The following is a 22885-nucleotide window of genomic DNA, read 5'->3' on the forward strand; positions in this document are numbered from 1 at the left end:
AGGTGGTCCTTGAAAATCAACCACAGCAATGGACTCTCTCAAAAGCAGAGAAAAGCCCACCAATACCCAGGGTAAATACGAGGCTTGAAAAATTAGAAGACTATAGAATTTCATACAGACATAAGGATTCCTGTAGCTCTGTTATAGTAGTAGCATGAATGCCTGACCCAAGAAAACTATTGGTGCAGCTGAGTTTGGGGCTTTGTGTCTGTGGGGAGTAGGAGAATATCCAGGTGATCTCGCTCGTCATCTCTCTCACTGCACAGCCTGTGGGGCTGGCTCCTCCTGCAACTCCCTTTCTTGGTGACCAGTGGTCAGAGAGCTCATTTCCCTATCTCAGATGGGCCCAGCCTATGTGAGATCTCCAGACACTTCTGCAGCCTGTCCTGGAGAGCCATGTCCTCCTTTGGGAGCTCAGACTAAGACTTCAGAGGGGTCAGGGACAGCTGCCTCTGGCAGTTCTGGCTGCCCAGCCCCACAGCACATCACTGCCTTCACAGAGCCCACGCAGGCTGACCCTCAGCACAGCACCTGGTCCCTGCTGCACACTCTGGGGCTGCAGGGACAGCCTGTACCTTGGGCTCTCCCTGGTAGGTGCAAGGCAGAAAGAGTGCTTGACTCTCCCTGATCAGGATTCAGCTCGTAACAAAGCCCACAGCACCTTTGATGTGGAGCAGCCAGCAGAGCTCATTAGAGGCTGCCAGATCCTACAAAAAGCCACAGCCTCGTGTTGCTACCCTTTTCTGGTGGCAGCAGGCATCCTGATGTTCCTCAGATAGTTCAGGTGATCAGTGGCCTACAGACTTTCAAAGATTGGTTTAATTTTTAGCCAACCCCATTTCCACTGCGTTCAGTCCTTTGGCATCCTTTAAAGCTTTGTAGGAGCCACCACCTGCTTGAAGATTTCTTCCCTTGTGTTGCTAATACATTCTAAATTGGGCGACAGGCTATGCTGCCATCAGCTGGAATTCGATGAGCAATGGGATAAAAGACCATATGATGTGATATTTAGTAGATCTGCATGTGATGGCTCAGACCCTCCCAACCTCATAGCCCAGTGCCTGCACCAGCTTTAATTTAGAAAAAAATAAATTCCCTAATTCAAATAGAAATCCCAATACAAAGAAACAAACAACAAATCCCAAACACCAAAAAATTTCTGAAATAAGCTATTTTTGTCTAAGCAGGAGAAAAGGTTTATTATCTAAATGAACTCCCCTCACTCTTTTACAGTTCATGTAAAATGCAGCTAGGAACTGGCATCATTCTGGCACATGTAGTTGTAGTGAATTACGCCCACAGGAGGACTCAAGGGGAAGGCATTCCTGTCTGAAAATCATGGGTGCTCCTAGTTTGAAGAGTTGTCTTGGGAATAAACAAGGAGGCAAAGATCACATCTCATCCTTCTTCCTATGTACCTCTGCCAGACCCCAATCATCAGTATGAAAGAGACAAGTACAAAAAGGGGGAAGTGGAGAAGACTTGATTTCCCTGGTCTTGGTTTCAGTGGGACAGCACAGGGTAAAGCCATGGCAGATCTTGCTCACACTCTCAGGGGAGCCCTAGGAATGTTAGGCAGAGGGAGATAAGCAGCTGAGGCCCACAAAGGGCCAAATGCTTTAGATAATTGCTGCTATTCATGCTGCTGCTGCTATGTAACCCTAACAGTAACTTTCATTCTAAGGACATACATGAAGGTTAAATAAGCCCCTTAACAGATTAAATAAATGAACCATTTGGACAAATATATAAGCAAATATGTGTTTATATTTTTTTTCTATTCTCCCTTGTTTTACCTTCTGTGGAATTTTAAACAAATCTACTAAATCTATTCTGACATTTCTGTTTAATTGAATTTTGTTCCAATTGCCCATGAACTATATGGGAAAAGGAGGTGTATCTCTTTATTTTTTTAAGTTAAATACAACTGTGAGCTGAAAAATAAATCAAAACTAAAGAAGACATGAGGTCACACATGTCCAGCTTATTTCGTCAAAAGCCAAGTCCATCATCGTAGCTTTGCTGATTAATTTCCTCCAAGTTTTTCCTAACTAAAATAATATTTGGATATCAATGACACACACAGGGTTAGATGACCCTCACTTGGCACTGAGCGCAAAGGGCAGCAGAAAGAACAATTTTAAGCCAGCTTCGTGCTCTCCAGTGCTTTGGAGCTCCAACCTATGCCCAGCTACAACAGTCCTCAGAGAGATTCAAACAGCTGAGAATAGTCAAAGCCACCGTCAGATTCCAAAACATTCTCTCTGCTGGTGACTGTCCTTCTCTGCTCCCTTTGGGTACTGGAAGGCTGCTCTAAAGTCTTCCCGGAGCCTTCTCTTCTCCAGGTTGAACAACCTCAACTCTCTCAACCTATCTTCAGAGGAGAAGTGCTTTAGTCCTCTGATCATCCTTGGGTCCCTCATCTGGATTCACTCCAGCAGGTCCAGGCCTTTCTTGTGCTAAGGATCACAGAGTTGGATCAAGTATTCCAGGAGGGGTTTCATAAGAGCAGGGTAGAGAGAAAGAATCATCTCCCTTCCACTGTCCCCGCTACTAAGTTCTCCACAGTGGTATCATGCATCCAACCCATCTGAGGGAAAGAGAGAGGAGAAAACATTTTCCTGTTGCTGGATTCTTTACTCATCCAATGCAGGAAATTACCATTCAGGAGTAACCTTACTTTTTAGGATTAAGTCATTCCTCTGCCCTGAGGTCTTGATCCTTGTGTATATCCAAGCAACTCTGATACGTATTATTTCTGGTTATTCCTTCTCTTTCGTGGACTCATGAATAAGACTTGATTTCATGAGTTCACATCCCAAGCTGACAGGAATGGAGACTTTTTATTAATGAGTTTTGATTTAACATTATGATGCAGTGGACTTTCTGTGTGAATTTCAGTTTTCTCCTTGTTTGTACTGTCTGTCCCTCAGGATTTTCTAATAAGATTTGAAATTCTTTCCCTTTTATAGCATGAGAACACACAGGTTAAAGACAAATAAGAATTGTCTGCACTGTTTTTGCAATAAATGATATCAGCTACTTTTCCCTTGTTCATGTGAGTAGCTGTGCTGACCTTAAGGACTTTGCTTGCACTGGCAAGCTTGTGTGAATAAGCCCAGCATTCTGCTGCAAGGGAAGCTCAGGGAAGCTCAGCACCTATTTGGATCTGGTTTTCTCTGCTCAATGAGAGATGACTTCATTGCACAGCAAACAGACAGGCAGGCATGGCAGCATGATCCTTTTCCACATTTCCAAGAGGGAAAACAACTGAATTAACCTCACGCATGCCAAATGGAAAGACCAAAGGGTCAGTCCCCTAAGCCATGCCTTCTTTTGCGTCAAACCCCCTCTGAAGGACACACGTTCCTCATTACCTTGTGGACTCCTGCTTGTAGATGTCGATGATGTTCTCCACCAGCAGGTTTCTCTGCAGCCCGTAGACACCATGTCGGTCCAGGACCACCTCGTGCCTGCAGGAGGGACAGCGGAAGCGGCCTCCCGACGCCACAGTTGTGCCTCCCCTGGTCGGCAGGTAGGGGTTGGAGGCCTGTTCTTGCCAAGTAGCACAAGGAGAGGAGGGTAAGGCCAGGAAAAATCATGAAAATCTCTTCCCAAAGCACCAAATGGTAGGAAACTGTTTGTCACTACGCCCAGTAAGAGAGGAGCTCCAACACACCAACCCTGGAAAAGCACCTGGCGACTACTGGTCAGAGGCCAGTCCCTCAGCTCACACTTGGCCATGTCCCCGCAGCAAACAGGTGACACTTTCACCTCCTGTTAGCTCAGCTCTGGTCCCTGGGGACAACAACTTTGGTTTTAAATCACTTCCCCCCTCCCCCCGTCTCTCCAACTGTTAAAATCAATCAACGAAACATGTAAAAAACCTGCTTTCCCATTCATTCCAGCCTGTGCCGCTTGGGAAGCAGAGCTCTCTGTGGAAAGAAACCTACCTGGAAGATGTCACTGGCGCATTTCCGACAGAGGTTGTGCTGGCAGGGTAGGATGACTACAGGCTTGGTGAACATCTCCAAGCAGATGGGGCAGATCAGCTGTTTCTCCAGGTTGTCCATAGTTTGTTGCTCTTTGGAGAAGGACTTATAGCTCAGGGAGGTGCTCATCCCTAGCTTTTCCAGGGGCATATGCTCAGGACCAAGGCCTTGTGGAGAGGTTTCCAGGTTAATTTCCCTTGAAATAAGTCCAAGGCTGTGCTGGGATCAGAGGCTGTCTGGGTTGCTCTGGCCGGAGGACATTGTTCAAGCGAGGGCCGGAGGGAGCCGGGGCTGTTTTTAGCAGCACTGCGTCACAAGATGCCGTCCTGCCGTGCCCATATATGCGCCTGAGAGGAGGATAGGCTGGGACAGGTGACGGCTGCCGGGGGAAGGGGGGGAGGCCGGAGAGGCCCTGGCTTTCCTCACTCACACACAGTGGCCTTCACCCCTCGAGGAGGGGGGGAGAGATAAGCAAAGGCCATCCACTCCCTTCCCTTATCTTCCTTCCTCCCAACGGGGAGTGAAGGGCTGCCTCAGCCACATGCTGAAGCCTAACAAATTCTCTATTTGGAGCAAGCAGCCAAGGCCATGAGATGCAGGATGCAATTTTGCCCTTGTGTTTTGGCAGGCTCCAGGATCCTACCTTTCCAGGTAGGGTGTGAAGCACATGTGGTTACTGGAGAAGACAATAGGAGCAATGGCTGCTCTGGAGCTTGGACGCTTCAGGGGGTAAACATGTCACCACCCTGAAAACTAGATTAAAAAGAAATTGCCTGCCTGTAACTGTTGCCTAAGTTTCTTCTGGTAAGGTTTTGGTTTTAGGAACTGTAACATAAGAATCTAACATGACTATTCATGCCATTAACTCCACAGCAGATTAAATATGCATGAAAAACATTATTTGAATTTCCTGATGAGAAAGGAACAGAAGAAATACAGTGTGAAAAGCTTTAATTTGTGCTGCTGGAAAATAGGCACTAGTTATACCTATGCTCTCTCTGCATAGTTTAATTCAAATAAATTTTAGTTTTGGGCACTGCTGTGTTTATATCTGTTTATTAGACACTGATATCCCTCTCAGCTTGGCACTTATTCCAGAGTTATTTTTAAAATGACAATTTCCCAGATAATTTGTGACATGTGATGCCTGATCTTAAGGGAAAGCCATCTGTGCTTCTACTTGCCAATAATTTATCACACAACTGTACAAGCAATAAATATCTCATCCTCAGATTTAAGCCAAAGTCCCTGCATTACTGTATAAAATCACTTCGCCACTGTACTGTACATGTAATCAGAATATTGTCTTCTCGTGTAATCAATAACTACAATACTTTCTCTGTTAAGTGTCTTGTAAAAACCTCTCAAGTTTATTCAGCCTCATGCCTGTATACAGTTTGTATCTGAAATATGCAATAGAGCAGCTGAGTGAGTCCCCTACGAATCCAGGGGCAGATCCTAATTCCAAAGGAAGGCCCTTTGTCTGCATGCAACACCAGTCTGGAAACTATGCACCTCAGGAAAATATAAAAGTGAAGATTTGCATGGATTTCTGCATGAAAATTAATGCTATTCTCTGCATGCAATGGTAATGAATCATATTAAATTAAATGTGTTATTGACTATTTTATTTTCAATACCTTGCACGCTTCTTAAGTGTTTGGGTGAACTCCTGTACTCATTTGCAGCCCACTGAGCTGAAAATTCCCCTGTGTAAACTTACATGTATGTTTGTCAGCACTCCCATAAAAACAGATTTTTCTGAAGTCTTGCATTTGTGGGAAATTAGTGATAGCTTAGTTAAACCCATTTGAAATCACACTTTTGCTTTGACTGCCTGGTGCAGACAAGAGCACAGAGTTGAGTGGGAGAAGCTGTTCCGGCAGCTGAGCCACGGACAGCTGGGGCTTTAGCAGGGCTGGCAGGGAGCCTCCCCTGGCAGTAGCAAGTAGATATTTCTCTTCTTCCCCTCCATGGCTGGGTCAGAGGTGACTTCTGCATCTGGAGGAATTTCAACGCCTCATTCTTGCCCTCCTAACTCTGAGTCAGCTGCCCCTTGCATATCAAAACCTGCTTCAGTAAGGAGCTTTGAATTAGATGAGGAAAACTGTCCTCACCTGGCAGGGCAGGCCCCTTCACCTCACTACACAGGAGGAAGCAGAGAAATTCTGCAGGAAAAGCTGAAGGTTAGAAATGTCAGCACACAGAAACACTGGCATGAGGTGATGTAGGGAAGGGGGTGTTCATGGCATGGAAAAAAGCAGGGGGGTCATGCCACTGTGTTGGCCCTTTGGACAATGAACCGAAGCACCCCTCAGGGTGTAATGTGCCTCTGGGATGCGATTCTGGTAAATTTATACTTACCCGTGGTAACTCATAGAAGCCTTCTGTTATCAAGCTGAGCAGGACACCTGATGCAGAGGACATCTGAGCAAAGAAGTGAGGGACAGTCTGGTCTGCTGCTGGTTTTCCCCTTTCTGTGTGCTGAAGCATGCTAACATAGAACAGGTAATAAATGGCACAACCATAAAAAAGAGTCAACAAAACAAAGAGAAACCCACCTTCTGCAGTGAGGCCTGAGCTGAAATATTTTATGGCAGAAATATGGAGTTCAGGCACTGAACAGTTAGCACAGGTTTTTCTGTCTAAGTATTCTGAGCCACAGCAGTGAATGCTAGGTAAAGAAATGACCACACTTGTGAAGGCTGGATGAGAAATGCCAGGAAAGCCACACACTGTGTGACCACTCTGCAACAGGGAAGAAGAGAAGAGCAAAGCCCAAGAGTCTGTGGAGACACAAAAGGCCCTGCAGCTGGTCTTCAGTAGGGATTATTTAGGACAGGCTTTGAAGGACTTGCGCCAAGAAAGAGCCTGGCACCCTCCCATCTCTCCCTGGCAGCCCTGTCCCCCTCCTCTTTCTCCCCTTCCACACCTGCAAGGGAAGACCACCAGGATGCACAGCAGTCCACCTCCAAAGAGTCACCAAGCCAAGCCATGCGCAAGAGGACCTGCTTTAATCCCATTCCTGGACAGAAACTGTGAATTTCTACCAGTGATAACAAAGAGGAAAATATCTCTCTTTTTCTTTTTTTTTTTTTCCCTTGGAGTATTGCTGGCCCAGGAGTGTTACCTGGCTTTGTTGACACAACCAGAGTATTAACTCCTAAAGATAATGCTTGCTTTTACAGATACTGCTTCTAACTCCTGTTTTACACCAAGTAATAGCTTGCAGCCTGTAGACTGCTGGCCTGGAGAACCTGGAAGACTGACTGCAAAGCAGTGGCCTTAGCAGTGGGATTTGGAGGAGGAAGAAGAGCTTGAAGGATGCCCAGCTTCAGGTTTCAATGCCATAATGACATCTCTGGGTTTTGCATTCACAGAATTCCCCTCCGTAACCTCTTACCTTGTACCAGTGCTGTTAAGTTCTTGTGTGTTGTTCAGAAAATCATCCCTGTGGCTCTCTTGCATGACAGGAAAACAAAGAGAAAAAAGTGTACTTTTGCTAGAGGATACTGGCAAAAACGTACTCCCATGTGACTTGCTTCCCCACCAAGCCTGGTAGGGACAAAGCCACTCTGCAAGCAGCAGGTTCCTTGCCCCAGTGTGCTATCCCGAACACGGTGGGTGCTGAGAAGCATCCCGGTCCATGGGGTGACGGTGCCCTGGCTTGCTGCCACCTCCTCACCTCCCACCTGTCCTGGGGGATGAGTGAGCACCCTGCCACCCCTACCATCCAGCCTGCGGGTGGGGAACTCTACACTGGCAGCTGCCTAAAGCAGATGGCAGCTGCCCATCATCCTTTGGCAGGGAGTGATACCCACCCCCACCCTGCTGCCTCCAGCAGCTTCCCGTACTCCCGAACCTGATGGGGCTCACCTGCAGGCTTTCCACAACCCTGCTGCTGGAAGAGGACAGGTCTGGTGGGTGCCCTTGTGGGGCCAGAGGGAAGCAGCCACTGCCAATGCAAGGGGGGACCAGCAGACCCATCTGCCCATATCCCCCTGTTTTGCCCTGCCTTGTTCACCTCCAGTGAGAAGTCCTGGCTTCCCAACCAATACATTTTAATAAAAACGAGCTTGCTGCCTCCAGTTCTGCCCACCTGAATGTGAGACTGAGAAAAATGGCAATGCAGGCTTCCCCTCTTCCCATACTCCTAACTCTGCTTGTTGTTCCTGCTGAAAAGATTTACATTTTTAGCCAAGCATCCTTTGGGGAGGTTAGGGGAGGCTCTCCATCCATCTCACCTTCTGTATGTGCCCATGAACAGTCCCTCAGGAGCAGATAGTGAGCACTGGCATTCCCACCTACAGTCAGTATGTTGCAGAGACTCAAATTTCACTTACATTGGCAACAACTTACTAAGCCAATGAGCCAGCTATAAGATGAAGCCCTCCTACCTATACAACTGCAAACTGCAAAAGGTATTTTGCATTTCATGATTTTATGGTGATCAATATACACCCCATAATAAACACTGAAACTACCCCTGTACATGACTCAATTTATGCAGAAAGCCTTTGCAACAGAGACAAGTGCTTTCAAAAACAGTTGCTGTTTGAGACTGACATTTTTTCCACTCAACACATATATATATTTGTCTTTGTGTACCTCATAGGTGATGACAGGCCATATGCGGTCAGTATTTGGAGACCTTCTAAAAACAATCCGAGATGGTTTCAGATCTCCAGAAAAACAAGGACCAGCACAGAAGATAATGACATCTTTCGAAATTTCCTTTTGCACATATGAAATCACGGAAGCAGGGGCAAGCTCAAAGCATTTCCAAGGGTGAGTCACTGGGAGCACATCAGATGTGCAAGACACAAGATTTCAGGGACAAGCTACAAAGACCAGACAGAGAGATGATGTCTGCCCTTTTCCTTTGAACAAGGGATGGACACTGACCTGAGCTGAATTGTGCTCACAAGCAGCCTTCTCTGGGCTTATCCACGCTCAAGGAACTTCCACAGTTTGCAGTAAACAGACAGAAAAATGGGATGAAAGGGTAGATTAACTAGATAATAACTTCTTTTCCAGATTCACTAGTGAATTCACAACATAAATTATATCAGGCAAACCTCAGGGATTTGGATTAAAAGACCCTGAAACACGGAGAATCTGTGGACAAACTCGCTACTGTGTGCTGTGGCTCAGCCATCAGTGGGACATCAAGACATGGGTTGTTGCCCCAGCTGTCTGCCTGGGAGAAGAAGGATCCTTTAGCTTCCTTCCATCCTCCAGCAGTGTGAGCAAGCCAGTGTGAAGCTGTCACCCAGCTTTAGGGGACACAGGGAAACAAAGCCCTCCCAAAAGAAAGTTCTGGTTTCCTCACAGTCCTCAAGATCAGGATGAGAAATGGTGGTCAGGCTGTACCCTTCAGGGCGACCCTGAAAGGTGATTAACACGAGGTGTTTATCATCTTCCCTGCAATTATCTGTATTCTTTAAAGTCTCAAAATCAGTGAGCCTGAAAAGATAGGCTGTGGGACAACAAACACTGGATGAGCAGTACAGCATCTCCCTGAGCCACACACAACTTTACAAGCCCAGAGATTTCCAAACCCTCATCCCCTCCACTCATTACTGCTAGAAAGAAATCCACATTTCACAGGCAAGGCATAAAAGTATGTCCAAAGCCCTTCACGGAGGAAGGACTGCATGTGGGAAAGAAATAGGACTGCATTACTGCAGGTTAAAAATAGGTCCTTTCCAGGGCTAGGGACAAGTTTCACAGATAACAGGCACAGGCTTGCTTTTCCACACCCCCAAATATGCCCTGCAGTGAAAATGAGACATGAAGGAAGAAAGGATATAAATATAACAAAAGCAGTTAGAAAAATGGGAGAACACACCAGTTAGAAAAGTGAGAGAATACCCTTTCCATTTTGGAGATTAAGCAATCAAATGCTTTACTATTTTAACATAATCCCCCACTTTTCAAATGCACCCCTGACTCTTTGCTCTCTACTCTGCTGTCACAGCATCCCATAGGAGCCTGTTTGTAAATGATGGGTAGATGTCTCCCCTACTAGCAGAGAGGAAGGAATGGCAGCTCCTCCCCTAGTACCTGCATTTTGTGGAATAACAGGGATATTTGGTGCTGGGTTAGCAGTGGAGGAATTAGTGCTGTGATAGTGAGGATGGACAGAGGTGGCTCAGCAGGGGCAGTGCTAGGGGGCCTCCTGAGCTTAAGGAAAAGGGGATTGCAGTGCTCTAACAGCAGGAATTTTGACTGGGGGACAGATCTGATTTTTGCTCTGGACTTAACAGGCCATAACACTCTATTTCACACCCCGCTGCTGCAACCCCAGCTCTGCCAGTAAGAAAGGAGAGTGATGTTCAGAGAGAAGAGACTTGTGTTTCACAGCACAGATCCAGCTCAGACTTCCCAGCTGGCATCAGCTCATCACTTCACAGAGATACAGCCCTGTTCCAGTGTCAGGTTTCTCCCTAGCCTTGGTCTGCTTGACATAAGCCACTTTTGATGCTATTTCAGTATTCTCTCCGTTGCTCAGCTGGCAGAGCAGGGCTTTTTTTTTTTTTTTTTTTTTCCAGGACAATGCTGAGGTCTATAGTTTAAAGGGGAGACTGATTTTAAGTGTATACTCAGCATGTGACTTTGCACCACACCATAGATGTGCTGAGACTCTATCCCAGCCCCCCAGGATGGTCTAGTTATGTTTTCATCCATCGCCATCTTGAGGGTCATTCCTTCAGGACAGAATAGAGATTCAGTGCTCATTCAGTGCTCAAAGAAAAAGGATCAAACATTTCGGTATTACAGCTAAACAAAAATATTCTGTATGGGGGCAGGAAGGTTTTCACACAGTAAGTTGCTACCAGAACTATTCAAGTGCCTGTTTAACATGTGTCTGGTGACAGAGGTGACAGAGGTTCCTTGGCTTTGTTTTTTCAAGCTCCTTTGTTTTCCTTTCATGTGTTCCTTTGCTCTGAAAATGCTCTTAAGGCATATAGAAAAACCAGCATGACTATTCATTTCTGAGTACCAGTGGTTTTTTTTCCTTTTGAAAGTCAGACAAGAAGAGCAAGTTTCCCTTTTGGCCATATTCTAGCCAAATTCTTTTCCCCACTCCTTCACATGAGATCCATGTGAGCATAGGGGAGTACAATGTTTAGGAGAGAGATGCAGGCCTTTGTAAGGACAAAACCAGCTGGAAATGCCTTCAAGCCAGGCAGGAGTTGAATGAAGGCATTTTTAGCTATGATCAGGAATGCCATCCACTGTGACACTGTGACATTGTGCTCATTGTACCAAGTCTGTTAGATTAACATCCTTTTGAATTATCACTTCATGAAGCATCTCATGCATGTTGGCCCATGTCTGCATGTGTGGTGTTGTGTCACCCTCTCCCACCAGGCTGTTCCCTAGGAGTTAGTTTGTCTGATTCTGGCAAAGTTTAGGGAATGCAAGGGAAGAAAGGGTGCAGAGCAAGTCCTTTGGCCATAAAATAACTCAGATCGTGTGTGTCTTTTCAAAGGCTTTGATCTTGCCACAGAGAGGGCAGGTTTGCAGTAAGATTTGTGTTTTGCCTGAGCTGCCTGAGGATGCACATCCCTCACTATGCAGTCTTACCTTATGCAGTCAGGGTTGGGCAATAAGCTGCATCATAATAGTCTGATACTATGATCTGGGGAGAAGCCAAAGAGTTTGGGGCTGGCTGTCTTCCTCCCCACCCCAAATTCTCCCCTTACCTCCTCCTCAGCCAGCCAAGCACAGCCTGTCTTCAGCAGGGAGGGTGACTCTTGTGACTCCAGCCGTTAGCACTGAAGGAGGCTGCTCCAGGATTGTATGCAAGGGAAGGTGTGCTGCTGTGAGCTGAACATACTCCCTCGTCCCACCACTCTGGCCAATGAGCTGAGAAAACAGAGCACTGCTGATCCCACATCCCCTGCCTCTGCCACTCTTTGGATCAGGAGAAGGCAACTAGGGGAGAAGATGGGCATGTGTGGGGCACAGGGATGTGGTGGCATAAGCAGAGCACTGGATCAGTGCTGGAGCTGCTGTGCATTTAGAGCTGCACTGATAATGAAACCTACAAACAAGGAGAGGTGGTGTAAGGACAGACCCTCTGTTGGATGTAATTTTTTGCAAGGTTTGCTTCCTTGAGTCACTTGTGTTGCTTTTTTTTATGATGCCGTGGGGTCAGCTCTGCCTCATCTCTATCCTGTTGCAGGTGTGCAGACAATATTACTTAAGGGAACTCTTGAGAGGTGACAAGCTGGAGCAGTGCACAGCATGGTTCTGCTGCTTCTGATAATCCAAAAGACTGTAATGCAAACATGAGAGAGGTGATAATAGATTTATTTAAGAGTAGACTACAAATCACACGTCTTCTAGTTACCCACTCAGTATGGCCTTGGTGCTATTTCCATCCCTAATCATTGCTAGGAAGCACTTTGCAGCAGCAGTATTTTGTGCAGAAATCTGTATTTAAGGTGCCTTTTAGGCCTTGGTTCCCCATATCTGAGAGTGATGCATTTGCTACTTGCCATCATGCTGCCGGGACTGTGACTACCGCGGGATCCTGATGGGAGTTTCTCTCAGGACCACATCTCTCATCTTTTGATAGCTCAGGGTAGAGGGCTGTGGTGCTTTCAGAGTAATCATTAGTCACTGGTTGTAATTCCAGCTCAAAAAATAGGGCATTTTGGTGTGGGGAAGAAGATTCCTGCTCATCACTGAACTTCTTATTGGACCCCTGACAGACACATTGAGGAACCTCCAGAGTCAAGCCCAGAGCAAATCTTTCATTCCACACCAGTGCCCACTGTAATTTCTGCCAGTAGAAGATGCCTCTCCCATCCCTGACCTCCACCAGAGGTACTCACCAGGGACCACATTCCTGCAGCCAAAATGGGGCAGGTATGGCTATCACTAACTTTTAGTACTCAGAAAAAACATGCCAAGGAGCCTGACATGAGCTAGGTGGCCACAGGATAACAGTTCACTGTAAACTCCAGCAAGCAATGCCAGTGGGCAATCAGTAGCACTGAAATCCCACTTAATCCTGAAGAGATGAAGTAAAAAATTCAAATAAAATAATTCAGCCATGAAAAAATCCATTAATATCCATCTAAAATAGATTATATTTACAGAATACTTAAAAAAACTATGCAGGCTCCCATCCTTTCTCATCTGAACTGGCAAGATCTCTCACACATCACCAGGTGTGGAGGTGATCTCCTGAGATGGTGCAATGCTTCCTTAGAAGCTTCTTCTGCATGTCATATCTCATGTTGCATTCGTTAGGGTGCTCTGGATATGCCAGGTCTCATAGCCAATTCCTTGGCCTCCTGGAATGTGTTCAGATGGGCTGCTCATTCCCAGAACTGAAGTCACCTATACTTCACTTTCAGGGAAGTATGTTTCTTTAACGAAGTAAGCGTCACCTAGTCAGGCAGGAAGAAGGTGACAACTCTCTCATCCTTTCTCTGGTGACTTCTAAATGTGTTCCCAGGTGAAACACTCTTTACATCAGACCTCACAAGATACACCAAGCTGGAAATTTAAAAATAGAACATCTGAAGAGGCCCATGCGTAGAGCAGGAAGCTCCATCTTTTTCCATCTTGGTGTTCTCATTTTCATCCTTTCTCTCATGAGGTCCAGAGAAGGGTAATGAAGTTGGTGAAAGGTCTGGAGCACATCCTGTGAAGAGAAGCTGAGGGAGCTGGAGTTGTTTAGCCTGCAGAAGAGGAACCTCAGGATTGACTTTATCACTCTCTACAATTGCCTGAAAGGAGGTTGTAGCCAGGCGGGGGTCAGTCTCTTCTCCTGGGCAACTAGTGACAGAACAGCAGGACATAGTCTTAAGGGGCACCAGGGGAGGTTTACGTTGAACATTAGAAAAAATTTCTTCACAGAAAGGGTGATTAGACATTGGAATGGACTGCCCAGGGAGGTGGTGAAGTCACCTTCCCTGGGGGTGTTTAAGGAAAGACTGGATGTGGCATTTAGTCCCATGGTTTAGTTGACATGGTGGTGTTCAGTAATAGGTTGGACTTGATGATCTCAGAGGTCTTTTCCAACCTAATTGATTCCATGTGATTCAGTGGCTTACAGCTTTCTGACAGAAGCATACCTCTCCAGCATGTGGGAGGCAGCAGGATCAGTGCCTCTGCTCTCCAGCCCTGGCCTGGTGTTGACCCCACTCCTCCCTCAATCCCAAATGCTGTAGAAGCCATGCAGGAGGGAAGAAAGACACTGGACCATTTCCTCCCAGCTTAGGCAGGAAACTGCGCTGCCAGCCGGGTAATGGCCATCTCCGTGAGGTCCCCATGTGAGGCCACTTTGTAAAACTGGCAGGAGGACATTTGCAGAGGTAACTGGAAGATGCAAAGTGAAAAAGACACAACAGAGTAAGAAAGGAGACTGCATGTGCATGCACAGTGGCAAGTCTCAGGATGTCCTCTGCATTGAATATGTCCTTTAAAAATGATTCCTCAAGCCCAGCACAACGCCTCCACCTCCTCTGCTACTTCACCGCACCACAGAAACCTGCTTCTCCTCCTTCCCACAATCCTCATCTCCTTTATCCTCTTCCATGAAGGGAGTGGACTGTCTTACCCTCTCCCTGAAAAGACAAGTCCCATCAATCAAGGAAGGAGCAGCCTCTGCTTGAGCAGGCAGGAGCTGGCTCCCCTTCCTTCTGTTCCCAGCACTAGCTTGAAACAACATGTCACCTCCAAACCAAGCCTGACTAGGAACACACACTTTCTTGCGTGCCCAGCAGAATAATGATAGCAGGCAGGGCAAAGAAGAGATGTTTACACTATTACAGAAAAAAATTTAAAAAAAAATAAAGAAAAAGAGAAAAAGAAAGTGGTGGTATTGAGACATCACAAACTGAACCAGTGCCTTTCCCATGACAGCACTCTGGCTTAGCACTTGAGCCAAGGTAGTTAGTTAGCCAGGTAATGCTAAAGGAATGAAATCATTCTTATTTTTGCCAAGAGGAAAGGCCATCCTGTCTCTTGAATAGGGAAGAAATAGCAGGAGCTCCATACTAAGGTGGTGAACCTCCTAGGATTGGAAGAATTTGGAGTTTAAGGAGAAAAATTTTAGGAGGTCATGAGAGGTACTTTGTTCCCCCACAAGGAAAAACTTCTTGGTCAACACAGCCGGAGGTTTAAGGTGTGGAGAAAGACAGACTCTTTGCTCCTCACTGTGTCAGGAGAGCCTGTGGCAAAATGCCTGGATATGAGGGAATAGCCTTGCTGATTTAATCTTCAAAGCCAGTAACTGAAGCCTGGTTTTCTCTCATTTCCCCACCTACCTCTTTTATAAGTTTATCTGTCTTGGCAACTGTGAGCATATGTTTTTATTTGCTTTTTGTCTTAACCTGTCTTGTATTAAGTATGATTTCAGTGTAATTGGATACTAATGACTTGTTGCTTGCCAAAGGATGTGGTAAAACTCCACGTAGAGCTTGGGGCACCTTAGAAGCACTCCGGATTGCCAGCTTGTTCTCCATAACATCCAAAGTATTATGTGCAAACATCCAAGTAAATGTGCCTTCCTTCAGCTGCAGCCCCCCTGCTCCCTCCTGGACAGGCAATAGTCAGAAGAAGGAGAAAGTGTCTCTTAGAGGTGTATTACCCCTTCTCAGAGGTGGTGGATTCACTGTCCCTGGAGGTTTTTAAGACGAGGCTGGATGTGGCACTCAGTGCCATGATCTGGTAATCACAGTGGGGTTGGATCAAGGGTTGGACTTGATGATCTCGGAGGTCTCTTCCAACCCAGTTAATTCTATGATTCTATGATTCATTTCTAGTTTTTTTTCACTCCCTCCCTGGGCTGCGAACCTGATTTTCCAGCTCTGGCTCCAGCTTTCTCCAGGCATTAGGATGGTTTGCTGCTTGACCAATGCTTTGTCTCAAATCATTAGTCTTGGCTGCAGCCCTCTCCTTGGTTCAAGGAGGGCCCATCTCACTGGGTCCTGCTTTCCAAATTGCCAGGCACCACAACACAGCTGTTTTTGAATGCTTTACGTGTTCCACTAGGCAAAAGAGTGGCCTTGTTTGCTCAGAGCATTCTGTTAGAAGTGCATCGAAATCTGAGGGGCTACTCTTTTCTAGCAACATCCTTCATCCCATCATCACAGTAGGGGTAACATCCCTTGGATCTCTGAGCTACATGGCAGCCCTCTATCCTACCTGATCATCTCTCTGACTGCCAGCAGGAGGAATAGGTGCAAGTCCAAGATTCCCAAATAGGAAAAGGCACCACCTCCACCCCTGTGAACTCCTGTTTGCAATTACATTCTTCCTGCTGTTGTGTGCCCCCAGCATACAACATGGACATGCTTCCCACCTTTCATTCACTTTGTGGTTTTTCATTACTAATCCAGGGGAAAAACCCCAAAACCCACCTGCAAAAGAGGAGCTATTTGTAAGTCTCTGCTTATGAAGGAGCTGCTCCCCTCAGTGCTTACCCCTCTGCACCAGCCTGAGGCAATCTGGAGGAATTTGGCCTCACATTCACTACCCACCTTACTTGCACCTGCAAAACATAAAGCGAGTAAGAATGAAAATGAAGACACAATGGAAACAACAGGTCTGAAGTGAGCTGTGTGGAGGCAGACAGTGGCTCTACCTCACACCTACTGGATACCTTCCCCACTTCTCACACCTGTCTCCCACTCCATGTCTTCTGCTTCATCACCTCAGCACAACACTCCTCCTCCAGGATGCAGTTTGGCAAGCACCTGCAGAAGGCTGAGCTGCCCTGGCCAGCAGGATGGGGCAGCCTGAGCCTCTCACCTCCTCTTATGCTGGCCCTGGCTACAAAGTCTGGTCTCCTCATCACACCACCTGAGCTGATTCACCTCGCTGACCCTTGGAAAATTACCCACTTTTTTACCAGATTATCAAGTTAACTCAGGTGCCTGGAGTGACCACAGACCACCAGAGCAAGGACAAGGCAAGTTGTGTAGCTGAGGGCAGTGAAGGGGGGAGGAGAGGTGGAACCTCTTTACTTTGTAGCAAGGAGATGCTAAACTGGCTCATCCTCCTTTCAAACTTCATCCTCAACAACTTCATTGTTATCCAGAACATAATACCTTCAGTACCCCACAAGATAGTCCATGAATTGAAGGAGCACTCACAAGCAAATCAAGCCAAAAGCCATCACTTATCACAGTATAGTCAGGCAAAATCACCACTGCTGAGGGAAGCACAGTAGCAATGCATGTACAAATAGAGTTGCAGTGATTAATGTCTGTCTCCAACAGCTCCCGGCATTTTCCCTGGCAGCAGGTTTGCATGAATCCCATCCTGCTCCTAAGGAATGAAGAAAAGAGCTATTCATGTTTTGCCATGCTACCTAATGTTCAACACTGGTTAACTGCTTTGTTTTTTTTTTTTTTCATTTGCCTAATGAAACCAGGGCTAAATACTGCAGAGTTTGTTTCCAGTATCCTGTCTCTCTCTGGTATAGACCTGTTTATGAAAGCCTGAATGGACAAGTGTCATACCAGAAATCAAACTGCAATCAAAGGATACCACTGAAAGAAGCTTGCAGCTCACTGACACACAAGTTATTATCAGTGATGGGTCAACATTTTTGACTGCTGTAAGGTAATCAAAGGGCTCAGAAAAGTGGGCAGCAAGGTCACCAAGAAATTCTGAGATTGCATCCAAAATGTTATAAATCCCTGGGTGTTCCTGGAAAAGCAAAACTTAGTTTGCATGTGACTGATAGGTAAAAACTGTAAAACAAGCTCTGGGATCTTGTGCCTTTGTGGAGCCTATCAAGTGACCAAGACTGCAGTTGTGGGCACACTGGTCTCCTTTGTGAAGTACCAGTGTGATGCTTTGTATGAATTAAAAGACAAAGACTGTTCTGGCAGTCCAAAGAGCATTGTCTCCGGTAGCTGAGCTGCAGGAAAAAATTATGGGGCCTGGACCAAGAGTAACTCAGAGTCTGGGGCAGGAACCAACGTGCAGACTGAGTCAGGCACGTCGTAACGGGAGAGGTATCGCTGTGACAGTGGCGTGGGGGTTCCCTGGAAGATGAGGTGCTGATGCTATCTTGCTGCCTTCAGAGCTGCCCTTTTCCCTCTGAACAGATCAGCTCTGCACTGCAACACAGCCTGTTCCAGCCCTGCAGGCCCTGTCTATCTGCTCTGGGGTCCTTCCAAGGAGGCAGGACCAAGAATGGGGTGAAGGCTACAAGGCTCATCTGCCACAGGATCATGGAAGCAGCAGATCCCATTTCCTTCTCCCACCAGCTGGGATTCCTCCTCCAGACACCATGGGAACAGGCAGGCTCTGCTGGCCCAAATGGCTGCTAGCGGCAGGGGCATGACAGAGTCTGTGAGCAACTGTCTGTGTCTGTATTGTGTCTGGCATGATACAACTGCCAAAATTTGGGAACTGGATGATATTATGATGTTTTTCCTTTTTCCTTTCAGCACAGATATTGCAGCAGGTGACACAATGTGACTTGTTCTCATCTTGCACTTGCAAAGCTCTTAATCACAGTGGAGCAACATCAGATATGGGGCTTGGACACAGAAATTGGGATTTTCACTGTGCAAACTCTGCATTTCGGTGGTGCTGGAAATCAGGGTCTTCCCTTTGGGGCCAGGCAGGAGCCATGGGGTGGAGAGCGGGAACCACCCTCATGTATGAATCCCAATATCTGGGGGCCAGTGGTGCAATGGATAACGTGTCTGACTACGGATCAGAAGATTGTAGGTTCGACTCCTGCCTGGCTTGCTGTAGCTGGTTTTGCACTCCTTGCCTGCTGTCAGTTGTACAAGCCTTGTCTTCCTGATCTTATATTGCCCTGAGAGTATCACTCCACCTCCTAATCCTGGTTTACCCTGAGAGTCCCATCCCACTGTACAGGGATGGAGGAAAAAGTTGGGGAGCTTGGTTTTTAAACCAATGAAGAAAAAGGAAGTGGTTGAACATCTGGGGATGTGAAGGTTTGTTCTTCTATGCTGGTCACCCCATATCAATCTCAGCATCCTTGGGAAGTTTCGATGGGGTCAACTGCATCTCCAAAGACACTTATTTTGAAAAGATCTTGTTATTATATGACTCTTTCCCAACCCCACTGGGAACCTCCAACATATAAGTCTATCCCCAGCATCTCCCAGTTTTCCACTGTCACGCTTCAGCTTGGCTGATCCTGGAGGATGCTCATCTGCTCAACTCCTCCTGCTGAAACAGGAATGTCCTGGGGAGCTAAAAGTCATGTCTCAGTGCCCAGGATGTCAGTTGAGAGAGCTGCTGGTGGCTAAGTGACAACTAGGTAGATCTGGTGATCCTGAAAACCCACTTAAGTCAGGTGAAGAGTGGGTACAAACAGAACCATGTGTTTACAATATTCAAAATAGATACACTGACAATAGTGCCTAAGTAAAGGAATAATAAAGTTTCAGGTACTAACAAAATCAGGAAAATGCTCTCTCGTTTCCAGTGTTTCCCTGCCTCTGTGATCAGCAGAACATCTTGTCTATGCACGATGACACATATCTCAAACTGCATCCATCTGGCAGCATCTCGTCGAGCAGGAACATTTTCACCATCTCTCCTTTGAAATCCTCCAGGCAGTCTGAAACTTTTTACCCTCATATTCTCCTGAGATTTACTCTTCTACTTTCCCTTTTCTCCAGCAGAAGAGACAGCTTTTGCTTGAAATACAAACAGATCTTTTCTTTCAACACAGGAGATGAAAATTTCTTTTTTGGAGCAGGTGTCCCCCCTGTACTCATCCCACTGTTTGCTTGTGCTGCCTCACTCTGGTAACTGGCCCAGCATAGCAGAGTGAAACGTCATATGAATGAAGTTTTTATCATCTCTGGCATCATTCATTATTAAGTGATACAAATGATTGAATAGGGTGTACACACACAGCTCATTATTTGCCCTCACTGGAGACCAGATACAGAAATAATTAAGCCCTTGCAGGTCACTGTCACTAATAACTTTCTCCTAAATGATGTATTTCACAATCATCTAAGCACTGAATAGGATGTTACTGGAGTGAAAAGCATTTAGTACTTTTAGATCCATGAGCGTGTCCTAGAAGAGTGGGAAGCTGAACCAAGCAGTCACATTAATGTAACAGGCTGTTCCTCCAGAGGCAGAGTAGTTGCTTAGCATAAAGTAAGTCCTGAGACCAGTGTCTACATTTTATGAGGGTTTTCGTTTTGGGTTTTTTTTTAATTTATTTTTCTTTCCTGTTTTTCATTCTCCCTTATGGGAGATACACTTCTACACAGAAATGCATGTGTGTCGATACTTTCTGGGTCAGTGGGGGGGCAAAAATGTCTTAGAGATGGAGCTGGAGGGGGAAAGGAGATGGTCCCTTTTTTAGGAGAAACTCTGAGTTTCTCCTGTGTGTTTACTTTGTGAGCTATCCTTTGGGAGAAGGGAAAAGAGTTTCCACTGAATCAGCGAGAAGGAACAAAGGAGTTTAGAGATGTTTACATAGGAAGGGGTGAATCTTAGGAAAAAACTAAATCCTTGGCCCTGGATGGAGTCTGTGCCCTGACTCACACCAGGGAGTAGCCCAGGGATGTACTTCTAGATTTTGGATTTAGATTTGATGGCTGGTGAGTGCAAATATGTATGGACAATAGACACCTAAGAAAATGTCTTTCCTTAACGTCTGCTCACCTGGGTGCCTCTGTTCCCTGATGGGCAGGTTTTTCATGCCTGGATTTCTCCTGAACCAGCTCCTGAGAGGGATGCATTGCACCATGCTGGAAAAGAAAGGAGAAGAGGTTGTTGGTGGTGTCTGTGTGTGTGTCCATGCACACAAACAAAAACATACTAATTAATATAGAGATGTTTGGGGCCAGGGGGACAAAGTGTGTAACTATAGATGAGCAGCTTGCAGGTCTGACTCCTGCTGAGCTTCATAAATCTGTTTCCTGCTGATAATCTTATATTATATTCCCACAGAGAGTGGGTCTTCCTTGCTCTCATATATGAAATCTACCCCAGAGAAACACTCTCATAAAGAGGGAAGACTCACGCGGGTTCTACTGAAGGAGAAAACTTCACTTCCATTCTTCCCCTGCTATGCAGAGAGATTTGGATGTTTTCAGACAATGTATACTTTCTCCAGACCAGGAGCTGTTGCCAAGCATGTTTTTCTGCACCCTACATAGCACCTGTAATGGAAAAGAAGACTTGAAGGAAAAAGGAAACAATAGAAACATGGGAGAAAAGCAGAGTATGAGTGCTGGCTTTCTTATTAACTACGTCCTAAGCAAGCCCATGCCTGTCTGCATTAAACCCCTTCTGCATAAAAGACCTCTATGGTTCCTCTCCCCCTGCTCCATGTTCTCCTAGAACATCCTCCTTTATGGCACAACCAAAGGACCAAACATCACGTTTGTTGCGTTAAGTCATGAGACTGTGGAGCACTTTCTTCCATTCCTATCAGCCAGAATGCTCACAGCCCTCTCTCATAACGATTATCTGGCATCATAGAAAGCACAACCAGTAAGGATTATTTGGCTTCATGTAAATGTAAAGCAACATGCAAAACGATGAGAGACTGCCCAGAGCTGATCTAGCACACTAAGGACCACCTTGGAAAAGATGACCTTACAAAAATAGCTAAGATTGAGATAAAAATGCTTAATTTTTTTGGCTTCACATAGGAGGATGTCAAATACATATTATTAGGTTGAGAGGGGTTCTCATTAATGCATATAAATATCTCGAAGGTGGGTGCCATGAGGATGGTGCGAGACCCTTTGCAGTGGTGCCCATTGACAGGACAAGGAGCAACATCCATATACTAAAACATAAGAAGTTCCAGCTCAACGCAAGGAAGAACTTCTTTCCATTGAGGGTGGCAGAGCACTGGAACAGGCTGCCCAGGGAGGTGCTGAAGTCTCCCTCTCTGGAGACATTCAAACCCCACCTGGACATGTTCCTGTGTAACCTGACCCTAGGTGGCCCTGCCTTGGTGGGGGGGGGTTGGACTAAATGATCTCCAGAGGTCCCTTCCAACCTTAAAAATGCTGTGGTTATTATAAAATATTATTAATTAAATCTTATTAAATTATATTATAGTGTAATTAAATATAATAACAACAACAATAATAATAACAATAATAATAATGAATGTTATGATGGGAAAAAACTAAGCACTTCCCAAAGCGTTGCTGCAACAGGCATTTCCATGTTTACCGCGGGGCTGCCACCTCTGCAGTGCTTTCTTTTTCTTTTGTTTCCCTTCCCAAGAAAAAAAAAAGAGACGTGACTTGCTTCTGTACCATTCACGGTCGAAACGGCTCTAGGAGAGTGCGCCTGAGCGGCAGCGCTCCTGCTCCTCACCGAGGGGCCGAAAACCGTCAAAATTCCCGAGAGGGGCGGAGAAAAAAAAAGTTTGGCGTCTCCTTCGAGCCGGAATCGAACCAGCGACCTAAGGATTCCCGCGGGGCGGTGCCTCTACAGTCCTCCGCTCTACCAGCTGAGCTATCGAAGGGACCTGCCGCCCGCCCCCCCGCGGCCGCACAAGGACCCGCCCCCCCGCCCGCCCGCAGCCCCGCGCATGCGCTCTGCGCCGCCGCCGAGCGGGGAGCCGAGCGGCGGGGCGGGGGTTCCGTGAGGGGGCGGCGGCCGCGCAAAGCCCCGCGTGCGGGGCCAGTGGCGCAATGGATAACGCGTCTGACTACGGATCAGAAGATTGTAGGTTCGACTCCTGCCTGGCTCGCACTCCTTTTTTTATGCCCCCTTGCATCGCCCATTCCAAATGCTGAGAGCACTTGTGGGCTACCTCAGTTATTCATTCGCTTTTCATAGGAAACTTGCGCTCAATCCACAGACTGATGCGTCCAGCTCTGGGGTTCTCAGGAAAGACGTGAGCCTGGGGGAGAGAGTCCAGAGGAGGGACACCAAGA

The 22885-nt window shown here is 46.5% G+C and overlaps 1 protein-coding gene and 2 non-coding genes across 6 annotated transcripts in view; 1 reads left to right on the plus strand and 2 right to left on the minus strand.

Annotated features, from left to right (window-relative positions):
* TRIM55 (tripartite motif containing 55) overlaps positions 1–4257 on the minus strand; it is a 33970-nt gene extending 29713 nt beyond the window's left edge. For 3 of the 4 annotated variants that reach the window (XM_050312831.1, XM_050312815.1, XM_050312823.1), the window contains exons 1-2: positions 3954–4257; positions 3378–3550 (exon numbers count right to left, since the gene is read on the minus strand). In XM_050312831.1, the coding sequence (XP_050168788.1) occupies positions 3378–3550; positions 3954–4142 (362 nt within the window). In that variant the 5' untranslated portion in view covers positions 4143–4257. The remainder of the gene's footprint in view (positions 1–3377; positions 3551–3953) is intronic. The other variant, XM_050312805.1, reaches the window with a different exon arrangement.
* Positions 4258–22379: 18122 nt separating this feature from the next.
* TRNAY-GUA (transfer RNA tyrosine (anticodon GUA)) lies at positions 22380–22470 on the minus strand. The gene is given in 2 exon segments: positions 22380–22415; positions 22434–22470. It is a non-coding gene; the product is annotated as a tRNA-Tyr (tRNA).
* Positions 22471–22625: 155 nt separating this feature from the next.
* On the plus strand, positions 22626–22698 carry TRNAR-ACG (transfer RNA arginine (anticodon ACG)). Its single transcript has one exon. It is a non-coding gene; the product is annotated as a tRNA-Arg (tRNA).
* The last annotated feature ends 187 nt before the right edge of the window (positions 22699–22885 follow it).

This window comes from Myiozetetes cayanensis, unplaced genomic scaffold (genome assembly GCF_022539395.1).
Source record: "Myiozetetes cayanensis isolate MyiCay16 unplaced genomic scaffold, myiCay2020 scf1, whole genome shotgun sequence".
Taxonomy (NCBI): domain Eukaryota; kingdom Metazoa; phylum Chordata; class Aves; order Passeriformes; family Tyrannidae; genus Myiozetetes; species Myiozetetes cayanensis.